This window comes from Leptonychotes weddellii, chromosome 1 (assembly GCF_054177405.1).
Source record: "Leptonychotes weddellii isolate Sample4059 chromosome 1, ASM5417740v2, whole genome shotgun sequence".
Classification (NCBI taxonomy): domain Eukaryota; kingdom Metazoa; phylum Chordata; class Mammalia; order Carnivora; family Phocidae; genus Leptonychotes; species Leptonychotes weddellii.
The window spans coordinates 96,500,677-96,516,883 of NC_138369.1; the positions used below are offsets into that span (position 1 = coordinate 96,500,677).

Consider the following 16,207-nt stretch of genomic DNA (forward strand, 5'->3'; position numbering starts at 1 on the left):
ATAAATAAATAAAATCTTAAAAAAAAAACCCATAATCTAAGCAAGGAATATCCCCCACCCCCAGGGTAGAGATCCTCACGGTGGCTTCCAGGGGAATTTCAGAATTTCGATGGGCTCCGCCCCATGCCAGGTGCACACCTCCCAGTGAGAGGACTATTCTATCCATGCCTGCCTATCATCAGACTTGGCCACTCAACTTGTTCTTGCCACTGAAATGTGAGAGAATGCACCAATTCTGAGTAGAAGCTTTAACAGATCCAATGTTTTGGAGATTTTTCTTTTCCGTCTGCCACAAAAAGTAGCATTCCTTGGTAAGAGTTACTCCTTGAGCTACATCCTGGAACAAAACATGGGGCACAAAGCAGCAGATGACACATAACATGAACAAAAAATAAACTCTGGTACTTTGAGCCTCTGAGATTACAAATATGTTAAGTTTGAGTTGTCCCTGAAATATAAAAGTAGAGCAGTCAGTGAGTTGGATTCATGAGTCAGATACTCAGAGAACAGAGAATAGATCTGAGCCAGAGATAAAATTTGGGAGTTGTCAGCATCTAGATTGCATTTCAAGCATAGGAGTGGGTAAGATCACCTAGAGAAAGAGTAGAAAGGAAAAAGTGCTGAGGAACACAAACATTTAAATGACAAGTACAGGAAGATGAGTCTGCAAGGGAGACAGAAATGGCCAAATATTTGGAGGAAAGCCACAAATGAGGTTTTTAATGCACTCCCACTTTTGCTGTCCTCATTCTTTGTTTCTTCTGCTTCACTTACTTCAGCCTAGAGACTGCTAAGCAAGCATCAGAACCTGCTGGGTGCACCTCACACTCTGAAAGATAAATTTTTCTTTTACATTACTGGATTTTGAGCACCTTTTGGACAGGGATTGTGCCTTCCTAATTCCCTCTGTCCCTTCAGAGCCCAATGACGCTGCCTTGTCCCAAATGTGCCTAGCTGACCGTAAACTCTACCCTACTAGTCATCTGCCCGGTTCTTCACCTTAGTCTTTCCCTTTGATTCCTTTTCCTCCGCATGCATGTGCTCAGGCTTTAATCACTAATTATTTTTAAATAAATACTGAATAGATACATAGAAGCTGAACATAGGTGTAAAGTATAAAGTAGTACAATACAGCGAACATCTATGTGTCAACCACTCAGTTTAGGAAAAAGAACCTCACCATTAGCTTTGAAGTCCCTTTGTGTTTCTCCCCAGTTCCACCACAGTGCCTCATTCCACAGAGGAAACCACCAACTTGCATTTTGTGGTTCTCAGCAAACGAGGAATAGAAGGGAACTTCCTCAAATGGATAAAGAGCATCTATTAAAACCTATAAATAACACCTGATGTTTCTTTGCTTCACTTTATAATCTTACCAAGTGGTTTACATTCCTTAAAAAAGTTGGAGTTTGCATATATTTTATCTTCATAGAAATAAAATCATACTCTAAGTGTTACCCAATGTTTTTTTTCTTTGTGCTCAAGATTATGTTTCTGGGATTTGTCCATTATGGTGTATGTAGCTGAAAAGCTTTCATTTCTTTATCTGTATTGTATTCTAAACTGTCCCACAATTGATTTATCCTTTCTGCTTTAACTGTATTATGTAAGTTTTGATATGTAGCAATTTCATTATTGTTCAATTCTAAGTATTTTTAAATATCAATTATGATTTTTTACTTGACCCATGACTTAGAAATACATTTTTTTAATTTCCAAATACATGGAGATATTTTACATATCTTCTGTTATAGACATTTGTTTTCTGAGACTATGGACTCTAACAGTGCTGTTCAGTAGTATAATGTGAAATGCATATTTAATTTTAAATTTTTCAACTGCCACATTAAAAGAGAAAAATAAACAGGTAAAATGTGTAATATATTTTACTTAACTCCATATATACAAATTATTTAAATATGTAATCATCTTTAAAAATTATCACAGATATTTTAGATTTTTGGGAGGTACTAAGTTTTCAAATCTGGTGAGCATTTTAGATTTAGGCACATTGTAATTTGAACCACTTACACTTTAAGTGCTTAGAAGCTACATATGGTTAGTGGCTGCCATGTTGGACCATACAGGTTAATCAGACAACAGTTGTTTGAAATTTACTTTCTGGCCTAGGATGTCCATTTCATGTGCGCTGGAAAATAATTGTGTGTTTTTCTACTAAGTGGGTACAGGGTTCTATACATGAACCTTAAATCAGTCGCATTGTTAAAATCCTCTATACTCTTACTGAATTATTTGTCTGCTTAACCTTGGGTTGCTGCATTATGGCTTTCTTTTTTCTTTTATAGTTTTATGATTTTTAAAAAATCAGGATATCATAGGTCTTGACTTTTTTTTTTTTTAAAGATTTTATTTATTTATTTGAGAGAGAGAGAATGAGAGAGAGCACATGAGAGGGGGGAGGGCCAGAGGGAGAAGCAGACTCCCTGCTGAGCAGGGAGCCCGATGCGGGACTCGATCCAGGGACTCCAGGATCATGACCTGAGCCGAAGGCAGTCGCTTAACCAACTGAGCCACCCAGGCGCCTGGTCTTGACTTTTTATCTGTAGAAAATCTTTGAGTCCCAGGTTGAAGATAGGTTGCTCCCAAAAATACTGGTGTTTTTTCTACCAGGCATCTGGAGATAAAGTTAACCTATTACCACTTTAAGATATCTTTTCAACATGAAGCTCTTCGAACCACTCAGGTTGTATGAATTCACAATAAAAATCTACATTAGGGTTAGTTTGTGTTTACAAATTCCTGTGAGAGATTTATATTTTTCCCTCTACATAGCACCAAAGTTCAAAACCAGTAATTTTCTTTTGTACCTTGAGAGGTGTTATTTGAATTTTACACATACTAGGTGTGAATTTCACACATTTACTGCATGTGCAGCTCTTTGAGATGCAGCTTCATGCAGGTGAGTTTCCTTTCAGACTCTCTCTCCCGAGCCCTTCATGGCTATGAAATTTAAAGGTCAAGTTCATCAGATTTGGAAGGTACCTTCAAGGTGAGAATTGGTTTCAATGCTCTACTTATTATTGGGGGTTCTTCCTTTTACTTCACTTTTTTAAAGATTTAGTTTGAAATAATTACAGAAAAGTTACAAAGACAGTAAAGAGAGAGTTTATGTTTCTCTTTGGCCCATTTTTAATAACAATGACACATCTGTAAAAACTAAGAAATTAACATTGGTATAATACAATTAACTAAACTACAGACCTTATTCAGATTTCAGTAGTTTTCCACTCATATCTTTTTCCTGTTCTTTCACTTGAGTTTTGTTCTCTGCATCCTTCCCACTTTTTGTCCAGCTCACTGATGAATTTTAAGATTTTTTTTATAAGTTAAAAAAATGTTTACTTATTTTCAGTAGGAGAGTTGTCAAAGTACCTAGTCCAATACACTTCTGGAAGAGAAGTCTGGGGAGTTTTATTTTTTTTAATAAGTTTCCCTCAAATGATATTTATAATCCTGGTTACCAAGTCCAACGTGTCTTCTTATGCTTGTGTCCTTAAATTTTTCTAGCCTAGAAATGTAGGCATTATTTTTATTATGGTAAAAAAATATTTGATAATATTTTAAGAGTGAGACTAGAAAAGAAATCAAGAGATAGACTGAGAGTCTATTTTAATACTACAGGTGGGAGAAAAAGTCAAGAGCCTTAACAAGGCTGTTGGTAGAGGGAAAGGAAGAGAGGAAATAATTTGGAGTTCACTCAGGAAGCAAAATAATAGAATTTGGTATTGAATGGATGTGGTAGGACAAGGAGAAGAAAGAGAGAAAACTCAGGGATTTCAAACCAAAGATTTTGACTCTTGAAGATTTTCAGAAGTCAAAAGGAAAAGCAAGATTGCAGAAGATGATAGTGAATTTGTTTTTTAATGGATCTGGTATTAATGGTTCTTTAGGGTGGAGATGTCTAACAGGCAGTTATAATTGAAAGCCACAATTTTGAGAAAGGAGTCCGAGCTAAAAGGAACAGGGTGGTGATAGAAAACAAGAGATTAGAAAGAGGAATAAGCAATGTAGAAGAATTACCTACACAGAAACTAAGGAAGGACGCGGTGATTACGGAAGAGGGAAGGAGGCCTGATCAACAAGTGTGCTTTTGCCACTACTTGTGATATTCAAAGGCTTAATTTCAGTACCCCTTTGAGATGCTCTTATGAATCTTCTGCACTTACCTCCACCCAGAGGATTACAAACTAAACTTTAAGATCCATTTATGTGGATTAAACTATTAAAATGTTCTTTGTGTTTTCTTTTCAATTTTCTAATATGTTTTGTACTATACCATACTTGAGACATTACCTTCTACTTAATTTGGTTTGTTCCTATCAGTACTTGAGACAAGTAAAAGAAAAATCTAGCCAGAACCACAAATGTGTTGATTTTATGGCATATCCCAACATATTTTCCCTTTTTTTAGGAAAAAAATACTGTCTAGTGTTAGAATTTAGTCATAAACTTTGGAACCATAATGTGTAATGTTTTATGATATTTATGACTCCACATATGTTGTTACTATTTCATGCAAAAGTAATACTTACCTTGTGTGTAGTGTTTGTAAATTGCTGTTAATGGTAAAAGTAGTATCTAGTGGCAGTATATATATTGCTAAAGAGAAGAAACAGACTAAGTTGTGAAATACTATTCTCTGAGCCAGGAACTGCAATTTAGGAAGAGTATTAGGGTCTTGACTCATTTGTTGGGTTTATGGTTTTCAGGGAATTAATGCTGATTTCACATCAGAAAAGCATCGAACAGCTGCAGGAAACCCTTAGACAGAAGCTGCTGAACGATGATAACTGGAGAGAGAAGGTAATGATAATGTAGCTTTCATCAGCATGTGTCTTATTTGCTTTTTAAAAATTCTATCTGTTTGGGGCGCCTGGGTGGCTCAGTCGGTTAAGCGCCTGCCTTCAGCTCAGGTCATGATCCCAGGGTCCTGGGATTGGGCCCCACACTGGGCTCCCTGCTCAGCCAGGAGCCTGCTTCTCCCTCTCCCTCTGCCTGCCGCTCTCCCTGCTTGTGCTCACTCACTCTCTCTGTCAAATAAATAAATAAAATCTTAAAAAAAAAAATCATATCTGTTTGCCAGGAGACTATTCCAGATATCTTGGCTTCTATGCACATTTTGATTCCTTCTGGAATTTCCTAGACCAAACATGCTTATAGTGTGTGTCTTTACCAAAATATTATACAACATAATGGGAAATAAAAAGGTAAGAACAGAATTTGAAATCTTGTAAAATTAAGATAGCCCTTAGTTGTCATGTAAAAGTATAGTTTTTATTTTTAAGTATTTACCTTTTTCCTGTAAAGGGACAGAATCTGCATTTGACTACATCCTTAAAAGCAGGGGAATATTTATTTATTCTCACAATTTTTCTGCTTTTAAGAAGATACTACAAGAGAATGTAAAATGACAAAATTACTCAGTTATGAACTTTTGGCAAAGTAAAATGAATAAGTATTTAGCTCACTGTTTACAAAGAAAATATTTTCTCTTACAGTACTGAAAAATGCATTAATTTTTGTCTTTGGATTTTTCTAAATCTTTCAAAGTTTCAATAATAAAGATGTATTACTTGCATAATTTTAAAGGATACAAATAATATTCTCAAAATTATTGGTCCCTACCTTCTCGGGCCTTGTACATATCTAGTCATTGAGGCTGCAACCCATCATTTCCCTGTCATAAACTTCTGATACTCCTTGATTGATCCCTGGGCCTTATCCTGAACAATTCCCTGAAGGCTTTCCAACTCTTTCTCTTGCCCAGCTGATGCCTGCCCTAGCACTAGCCTTCATCCTTGGTTTTCTGTTAACATTGTAAATTTGCATCTAGAGGAAGAGCTGGCTACTGAAATTCAGATTGCTTGACTAAAGTCCTGACAACCTGTTTGGTTATTATCAGATTCTTCTCCATGATGACTAGACCCTATAACTTGTAACCTCAAGCAACAAGCAGTGGCCATGTCAAATTAACATCACCTGGACTCTTCCACCCTACCATCCACCAAATTGAAACCCTTTAGATATTGTTGCTGGCTCAGGTCAGTTCTAAATTTTTCACTTTCATTTCCATTCTTTACTCAGTTGGCCATACTCAGGCATTACTGGCTCTCTATAAAGCAATCCCACTTTCCTTGTCCCTCAGGGATAGCACATTCAGGCTGTAAGAGAAATGATCACTATAACAACAGTTCCATAGAGGCAACAATTAAACATTGAGAATACAGACTAAAGTTGCTCTAAGTGGTTCATTCTTATTTTGTTTTATTTTGAAGTATGGACTTTTTCTTTTCCTTCTTCTCTAAAGCCTGCATTTCTTTAATTCTTTCTAATTTTTATTAGCTTTGGGGTATTCACTTGGCTAGTCTATTCTTATTCACTTCCTCCATCCTTACCAATCCATGTTTGAAAATACAAAAAAGATGATCAACCTAACCAGCAATCCAAAAAGTGCAAATTAAAACAATGAGATTATTTTTTTAACCCATCCAGTTAACAGAGTGGTTTTGGCATTGTGGTAAGTTCTTGTGAGATAATCTTTCGTACTCACTCTTTAAGGGGCTGGAAGTTACAACAACCCTTTGGAGAGCAATTTGGAAGTATGTAATGAAGAGATATTGTAAACATTTCATCTTTTGATGCAGAAATTTCACTGATGGAATTAATGTAAATAGAGATTCACAGATTCTTCCCTTCCTTCAAACACCTGAGCTCCTCTTAGACTGGTAGAGTGAACTTTCCTGCCTTTGCTGTGTAGAAGTTCTTTATCTTCATGGTCACACCCCATGAAGGACTTTCAGATACAATCTACTGGAAAAGTCTCTGCATTTACAATTTACTCTATTACTGCTGCTTACTGTACCCTGTCTTGAGGCGCTAACACAGCAAGTGGACCAAGTTAATGTTAGCATTTGATCATATAAAAGCATTATGGTCTTGCTTCATGCTGTTAATTTGATGATGAAAATAAACCTAAGTAAGATTTTCTAAGTTCTTGCTAAGACCATGATATCATTCTAATAAATTAATTATATCATAGATGTATTTTGGCATGTATAATTTTCTATGATATAAATGGGCACTTCATTTTGTTGAGAGGACATGACTTCTTGTTAATAAATCTTATCATTTAGCTTAGCAGTAAATCAAGATCCAGACCAGTAAAGCCACGGAATGATAATTATGTCTTGGCTGTGCTAGTTATTGAGACTATGAATAAAAAGTTCCCTAAAAGTCCTCTCATGAGAAAGGAAAATCACTAATATGACACTGTCATCTCTTTCTTGGGTCACTGTGCCTTTGTATAGGAATGAAATGTTCCCTTTACAAATATATAATACACATATTAGAATAAACTTCGTAACTTAAATGCTTTTAACATTCAAAAAAAGTGGATAGCAATTTGTGCCCGTACTTAATTATTTTAGAGTATGTAAAAAGCACATAATAGAATCAATAGTTGCTATGCAACAGGATGGCACATTTTAAAATAAACTGCATATTTACTAATTGCCATGGATTTTTATTTATTTCAAGTATTCCTTTGATGTGAAAAAAATAAATTAATGTGCATACTGAACATTTAAAATTGGTCCCAAATACGCATGTTGTTGCTTTTCAGTTAAAATTTTTGTAATTATGGAATTTCCTATAGCCAGACTGCTGACATTAAGTGATAGTCATGTGTTGACTATTACTTGGTAGTGAGATAAACAAATTCCAACCAAATATTTTGTTAGATTATTATTAAGATATCCTATTTAGGAACATTTTAGAATTGTACTACTATTGACCTCATTTTAAATAGTACATAGAACGTTTAAAAACCAATAGTTAAAACAAACAAACAAACTGAACATTACTTCCTGGCTGAGCAACTGGATTAATAGTGAAAATGCAGGGGGGCAAGGGTAGTTGGAGTTTACCTCAAGAAATAGTCAATTCCAGCACCAAAGGGAAGCAAACAGAACATCTAAAATTCTTCTTCAAAATAGAAGAGCCAAATGGCTGAATAATTCCTAATGTGTTTAAGTGTACTATTAATGGAATTTAGAAGGATAACTTGTAAAATAACAGAATTTGACAGGGATGAATTGTCATAAAATATAAATTTTCATTTATGCATATAAATGCATGGCTAAAAAGAATATTGAGAGCACACTTTAATTTATAAAATTATAATGTAATTTTCAAAATTGAACTAATAAAATCACAACATTTTAGATCTAGAATAGCCTGCAAATATCATCTGATTTAAACCCTTAATCAAGATAATAAGAATAGTCTCCATTATTAGTGTTTATTATATACCAGGCCTTGTGCTTAATGCTTTCCATAAATGTAATTTTAATTATTATAAAATTATTATTCCCATTTGCACATGGAAAAAAATAAGGCTCAGAGAAGTTAGGTAAATTGCCAAAGTTATATAGCCAGGAAATAACAACTGATACAAACCTGGAAAAAGAAGGAGAGCTAACTACAAAATCCAAAACTTCTGCATTTGGCCTAGATGGACGAATAGGAGCCAGATTTACCCTCTCTCCTAACTAACTAAGCCACTGGAGAAAAGATAGAAAACAATGGTTTCCAGACACTAGATATCAGACTACAAAGGATAATGATTCTTAGAGATAGGAGACAAATGGGGTAAACTCTGTGATTGCCCAAACTTAGTTCCTTGAAATAAATTTAAGGCCACAGTGCAGGAAGTGTGAATCTAGGTAGTTTGGCAGGTTCTTTGAGTTAAGGAGACTAGAGAGATCAAGATAGCTACAATTCACAGGATGGTGTTCTCAGGGGAGAGCTGCACACAGAAAGAATGCTGGAGATCTACAAAGAGTCCCCATTAAGTATATGTATGGTCAGTGCATATGTGTGGGGAAACTACCCAAAGGCAGGGAAAGACCCATCTGAAAGGATGAGAGAGGAATACCATGTGCTCACACAAGGCCAGACTGGAAGACCTATAATTCACAGGGCACTGGGTAGATACTTCTCAGAAGGTTCTTGCATCAGTAGTAGGAAAACATTAGCCCTAGACTAAATGCTGAGCTGATTGTGCCTAACAAATTTTAAAAGGAAGAACTATAAAAATCAAGCTGACTCAAAGAAACTTAACAACATCCCAGAAGAGAGTTCAATAATACTCATAGGAATATAAAAATATCCAGCATCTAACAAGGTAAAATTTACAATGCCTGGCATTCAATCAAAACTTGCCATCCAAAAGGAAAAGGAAAACAAGACTCATGATGAGAGAAAAATCAGTGAATAAAAACTGACTCAGGAAGGCACAGATATTAGAATTAGCAGACAAAGACGTTAAAACAGTTGCGATAACTATTCCATTTGCCCAAAAACTAGAGGAAGAGGTGAGCATGTTAAGTAGAGATATGTATTATATAAAAAAGATCTAAAGTGAACTTCTGAGATGAAAAGTACAGTATCTAAGATAAAAAGTACACTGGATGGGATTAGTGGCGGATTAGACATTCCAGAAGAAATGTTTAGTGAACTTGAAGACACACAACTGAAACAATCCAAATGAAATAAAAATAGGAGACTCAAAACAAACAAGAACATCAGTGAGCTATGAGACAAATTCAAGTGGACTAATATATGCCTAATTAGAATCCCCAAAGGACAGGAGAGAGAAGAAAGGACAGAAAAAATATTTGAAGAAATAATGGCTGAAAAAAATTAAGATTTAATGAAAACTATAAACCACACATTCAAGAAGCTCAACAAACCTCAAGCACACCAAGGAGCATTCTAATCTAATTGCTCAAAAATAGTGATAGAAAGAAAATCTTAAAAGCAACCAGAAGATAACAGACATATAAAGAGGAATAAAGATAAGGATGACAGCAGATTTTTCATCAAAGACCATATAAGTGCGGCACCTGGGTGACTCAGTTAAGTGTCCAACTCTTGACTTTGGCTCAGGTCATTATTTCAGGGTTGTGAGATTAAGCCCCGCATTGGGCTCCATGCTGCGTGTGGAGCCTGCTTAAGTAGCTCCGCTCAGCACAGAGTCTACTGGAGGATTCTCAGTCTCTCTCTCCCTCTACCCCTCCCCCCCTCTCTTTTTCTCTAGAAAAAAAAGACAATATAAGCAAGAAGAATGTGGGACTAAAAGTACTGAAAGAATGAGGGGACTGGGAGTGCAAGCTGCCTATCTAGAAATCCACACAAAGTGAAAATATCTTTCAAATATAAGGGTGAAAGAAAGATTTTTTCAGAGATGAAAAAGCTGAGCAAATATATCACTAGCACATCCACACTGTGAGAAATGTTAAAAGAAGTTCTTTAGTCAAAAGAAAAATTATACCACATGAAAATATGGATCTATACAAAGGAATGTAGGACATCAGAGATGGCAAAAATGTGGAAAAACATATGAGTCATTTAATTATTTGAATTTCTTTAAAATATAGTTAACTATTGAAACAAAAATATTAACAACCTAATATGAGATTTATAACATGTAGAAGCAAAATATATTACAAAAATAGCAGTGTCTAAGGGAAAATTAGAAGTATACTATTATGAGATTCCTATACATGAAGTGATCTATCACAGACTGCATTAAGTTAAAGATGTAGTCTATAAATTCTAAAGCAACCACAAAAATAGAAAAAGAATTATAGCTAACAAGCCAGCAAAGGAAATAAAATAGAATTTTTTAAAAAAAACCTCAATTCAGAAGAAGACAAAAAAAAAGAGGAAGAGGAAAAAAGATGAGATGGACCAAATAGAAAACATATAGCAAGATAGATTTAAAGCTAATCATATCAATAATCTAATTAAATGTAAATCATCTAAACCAGGGGTCAGCATACTTTTTCTATAAAGGATCAGTTAGTAAATATTTTTGCTCTGTGGGGACACTGAGTCTCTTTTGGAACCACTCAGCTCTGCACAGCATAGCTTAAAATCAGCCATAGACAATAAGCAAATGAATGGGCATGGCTGAATTTAGTCTGTGGGCCATAATTTGCCAAGCCCTGGCCTAAATATCCCCATTAAATGACAGAGGTTGTCATGTTGGGTAAAAATGCAAGATTCTATTATATGTTCCCTACAAAAAAATACACTTTAAAGAAATATTTTAACAGATAGGTTAAAAATAAAGGATGCATAACACGAAGTATATGCTAACACAAATCAAAGGAAAGAGGAATTAGTTACTATTAGAAAAGTAAATTTTGGGGCACCTGGGTGGCTCAGTCGGTTGGGCCGCTGACTCTTGATTTCCGCTCAGGTCGTGATCTCAGGGTCCTGGGATTGAGCCGTGTGTCAGGCTCCGCTCAGCACAGAGTCTACTGGAGGATTCTCAGTCTCTCTCTCCCTCTGACCCTACCCCGCCAGCACTCTCTCTCTCTCTGTCTCTCTCAAATAAATTAATAAATAAATTTTTAAAAAGAAGGGTAAATTTCGGGCGCCTGGGTGGCTCAGTTGGTTGAGCGACTGCCTTCGGCTCAGGTCATGATCCTGGAGTCCCTGGATCAAGTCCCGCATCGGGCTCCCCGCTCGGCGGGGAGTCTGCTTCTCCCTGTGACCTTCCCCCCTCTCATGTGCTCTCACTCTCTCAAATAAATGAATAAATAAAATCTTTAAAAAAAAAAAAAGAAGGGTAAATTTCAAAACAAAGATCAGAATATTTAGAATATTAGCAGGGGTAATGAACATCATTTCATAATGTTTAAGGGATCAGTTCACCAAGAGGACGTAAATAATCCTAAATGTTTATTCACCTAATAACAGGGTTTTAAAATTGATAGACCAGCAAGGAGAAATAGACAAATCCGTAATTAGAGTAAGAGATGTCAGTAATAGCCCTTTCTCAATAATAATTGATAGAAAAATACCTAGAAAATTAGTAGAGATATATTCTGTGGAAAATAATAGTTTTTTAGAACAACTTATTTTTAAGAAATATATTGGACAACACTATTAACTAACATGACCTAATTGATATTTATAAAATTCTCCCTTTAACAGCAGAATAAAGATTCTTCTCAAGTGCACATGGGACATTTACTAAAATAGATCATATTCTGGAGCATAAGTAACTCTCAATAAATTTGAAAGGATTCAAGACATACAAAGTATTTTTTCTGACCACAGTGAAATTAAAATAGAATTTATTAACAAAAAGTTATCTGGAAAGATCCCCAAATATTTTGAAACTAAATAAATACCAAGTCCATGCCCTTAATCACTATGCTATGTAGATGTGTGAGGAGACAGGCTACATGGAAAAATGAAACATGCTGAGCCATGGGTTCTACCAGAAACATCTAAGTGTGCACACCCCCTCCATCTCATAGTACCTCTGTGATCTTGGTGAAGGTACTTAACCTCTCTGAGCCTATTTTATAATCCAGTTTGAATAATAATAATTATTATATTATTATTATTATTATTATATGTTATAAGAATTAAATGAGTTAATATATAAAATGTGTTCTGTACCATGCCATCCTACCTTGTATTGGTACCAGGTGAATATTCTCTCCTTTCATACTGAGTTTACACAGTTCTTGGCAGGACTTCAATACATATTCTGATCCCTTAGCATTGTTTTTTTTACTGCAAAGTTTATGTATTTGAATAATCATCTACTTTTACAATATATTTATTCAGCAGTTAATTCATAAATAATCTGAAGTATTAGTTTTCAACCAGCATTTTTTTAACTTTTGGAAAACAGTAAAATAATTTATTTTTAGGAGATATATTTTTTTAAATTATATACGTACATCAAATATAAACAAATGACCTAATTACTACTTCGACATCTGAAATTCCCTTGCTTTTATAGGGATTGTCATAAATGAATGTTATGTTACAACATGGTGTTTGGCTCCAAGACAGAAAATTATTGCAGAATCCACCACAAATATCTCACTTGGAAAATAGTGAAAAGACAGAATTTTGCACATCAGTATTAGACACAGGTGTTATAAAATACTAATTATGCATTTCAATACAAATACAAAGGGAATTAAAAACAACATACTCAGAGTGCTCTAGAGTCATCAGGAAGCCTTCACCAAGGAGGGAGTTTGAAGTAATGGGAGATATGGATAAATAAAAAGCAAAAAAATTAAAAACTGAAATATGTACAGAGATAACTATTTTAGTTTGTGTAACTCCTAAGCTCATATATTATTCATGCTTTGGTTTTAGAAATCAGAATTTCCCCATGATTATTAAAATTACTATTAGTTATTATATAAAGTGGTTCATATTTTATATAAGCACCATCACCAAATTAATTTATTTTGCATAAACATAAGTTCTGCCATCTAAGATATTTTATTTTTTTTATCTAAGGTATTTTATTTTATTTTTTTCAAGGTTTTATTTATTTCTTTGAGAGAGTGAGCGAGCGAGAAAGAGCAGGAACAGGGGGAGGAGCCCAGCTCCATACCAGGACCCCAGGATCATGACCGGAGCTGAAGGCAGACACTTAACCAACTGAGCCACCCAGGTGCCCCTATCTAAGATAGTTTAAAGAGTTTATATCAACATATAAAAAACATAAACACAATAATTTGGCATGAATTCATCTTCTCAATGACAAATAATATACTGGCTTAAAAAAAATCACTGTGATCGTTGGCTCATCATTTTGTTCAATCTATTCAGATTATGAAGGAACTAGTGGTATCATCTTTCTATGCTACAGTGTCAACACATTCAGGTGGCCCTTGGCATCCGTTGCAGCTTCCTTAAATATTTACAAATCCTACCTGAAGCTTGTTACTTTGCTTCTCTTTCTCTGGTTGTGCACACTAAAAACCAACTCAGTAATAGTAAATCACTCTTCTCTCTTCTATTTACATGCTTTTTCTTTCCCACCTTCCTTCTATTCCTTTTTATTTTTAAAATTTTATTTATTTATTTGTCAGAGAGAGAGAGCGTGCATGTGCACAAGCAGGGGGAGTGGCAGGCAGAGGGAGAAGCAGGCTCCCTGCTGAGCAGGGAGCCCCACGCGGGGCTCGATCCCAAGACCCTGGGATCATGCCCCGAGCCAAAGGCAGATGCTTAACTGACTGAGCCACCCAGGTGCCCCCTTCCTTTTCCTTCCTTTTTTTCTCTTTACCTACAGTAGTTCGTTCCAAGGAATAGTTTGGGGACAAGAAGGACTTGCTACCTGACTTGCTACTTGACTCGTTCAGTCCATCAGCTACCTCCTTTTCTTCCCTGAATACCTTCTGTGTTTCATCCTCTTCTAGGGACTCCACTGATTTCCTAAATGGCCTCTTCCCCATAATAAATTAAAAAAAATTTTTTTAAGTCCTTCTAAAGTCTTTCTGTCATCTAATTTACAGTTTGTCCTGTCCCATCTAGTCTGCATATATTCTTATTCTCTTAATTCAAGCAATGAAAAGAAATTAAAGGATTCAAGGCATCTTTGGGAGGCAAAGTGAATAGAACTTGGTGTTGGATTAGGTGTGAAGGGTAAAAATGATGTCCCAGTTGCTGACCTGAAAAACTAGATGGATTGTGGTTACTGTGTCTTGACTGGGGAAGGAACAGGTGGGGAGGGGATTGTATCTAGGTTTCTGGTTCAGACAGTTTATTTGAGACACCTGTGGTATATCTCAATGGCTAGCAGGGATGGGTAGATGTAAGTACCTGGAATTCAGAAGAACATCTGTTTTTTGGGTTTTTTTTGTTTTTTCCTGAGTGCCCCTGAGGCTTCCCTTGCCTTTAGGAGTCCACGAGAACAATACATTTGAGCAATGCTATCATGTTCCTAAATGATCCTTAGCATCCTTTTTCTCAAACAATCCAGAAACTTATTTTGAGAGAGCCAAAATAACTCCTTGAATTGAATATAAACGTAATTGTTTTGCCTTGGAGGAAATGCTTAGTCCTATAACCAGTGCAACAAACTCGACTGACCCCACACTGGGGTAGTCTTTTATCTGTATTTTATTTAATTTAAAGGACTTTATGTAAACTTTCTTGGCAAATTTTCTGTTTTCTGGTACCCTGCTTTCAGTGTTTCCCTGAGAAATTCATGTTGACCTCTTTCCTCCTCTCAGAGTGATCTGAATCACAGAGTCACAGTAAGTCAAGTTTGACAGTTTTTCTCCCAAGTTATCTGGCATTTACTTCCTCTAAGAACTTATAATCATGGCACAATGTAAATCTAGAGCCAGCCTGTCACTGAGATTCTCTCATCTCGCTAGATGAACCAGGCCTGAATGACTCCAGTACTCATAGATTTGTTCTCTCTCTTGCTCTAGTCGGCAGAGCCAAAACCAATGGTTAAAAACCACAGGGAGAGAGATGTTGGCTCAACTAAAGGAAAAACTGCCTAATGCTTAGTGCTGTCTGAAAATGGAAATGCTTGCTGGGAAGGAGTGAGTTATGGTTTCTAGTGGTGTTGAGGCACAGGGCAGACAATCGTTTGGTGCAGATTCTGTGGTAGAGACTGAAGAGTCAGAGCATAGCAGTAATCTCCACTGACTATTGAATCTCTGCTCGTGCTAGAGCTTTATACATATGTTTTGTCCCGTTTATCCTCATAACAACTCCCAAGGCAACTAGTTGTAACCCCACCAGGAGAGGTTACAGTCACAATTTAAGATTATACAGCTAGAAGGTGGCAGAGCCAGGGTTTAGAGCCAGGATTTAAACTCAGCTTCCTCTGAATCCAAAGCCCTTGCTTATTCTTTCCACAATTCACGGAAGCTTGAGAACTGGAACCAGGGGATTTCTAAGGTCCCTTGCAGTGCTGTGGTTCTGTGGAAGTACAACATGGATACAGGCATCACTGACTTGACTGTGTTTTCCTTAATCATCCTTCTGGCCTCAGTCACATTAAAATGATAATCTGTGACTCCAAAACTTTCTGGGGTCTCCATCAAGCAAAGACCATTAAAAAAAAATCAACATTTGTACTTTGTATCCCCTCTGAGCTTTCAACAGAACGTAGTCTAAAGGCCTCAGAATCTTTTTTATTTTTTTCTTATAGGGTTTCTGGGAGGGACTGAGTTTATAATACACATATACAGAAGATGAAGCTTTTAATATTTCTGAAAACTGTCGTAAGATATTGTCCTAACTTCTCTACTCATTTTACAAGTCTTAGAAGGTCTTAGAAGGTCTTGAAATATTTGACCCAAGGTCAATTTTTCTGGCCTAAGTTCTGAGTCAGATT

At 35.9% G+C, this 16,207-nt stretch overlaps 1 protein-coding gene across 1 annotated transcript in view; it reads left to right on the plus strand.

Annotated features, from left to right (window-relative positions):
- LEKR1 (leucine, glutamate and lysine rich 1) overlaps positions 1-16,207 on the plus strand; it is a 165,717-nt gene that overhangs the window by 129,311 nt on the left and 20,199 nt on the right. Inside the window, exon 10 of the mRNA XM_081828457.1 lies at positions 4,731-4,824. Coding sequence (XP_081684583.1) covers positions 4,731-4,824 — 94 coding nt within the window. The remainder of the gene's footprint in view (positions 1-4,730; positions 4,825-16,207) is intronic.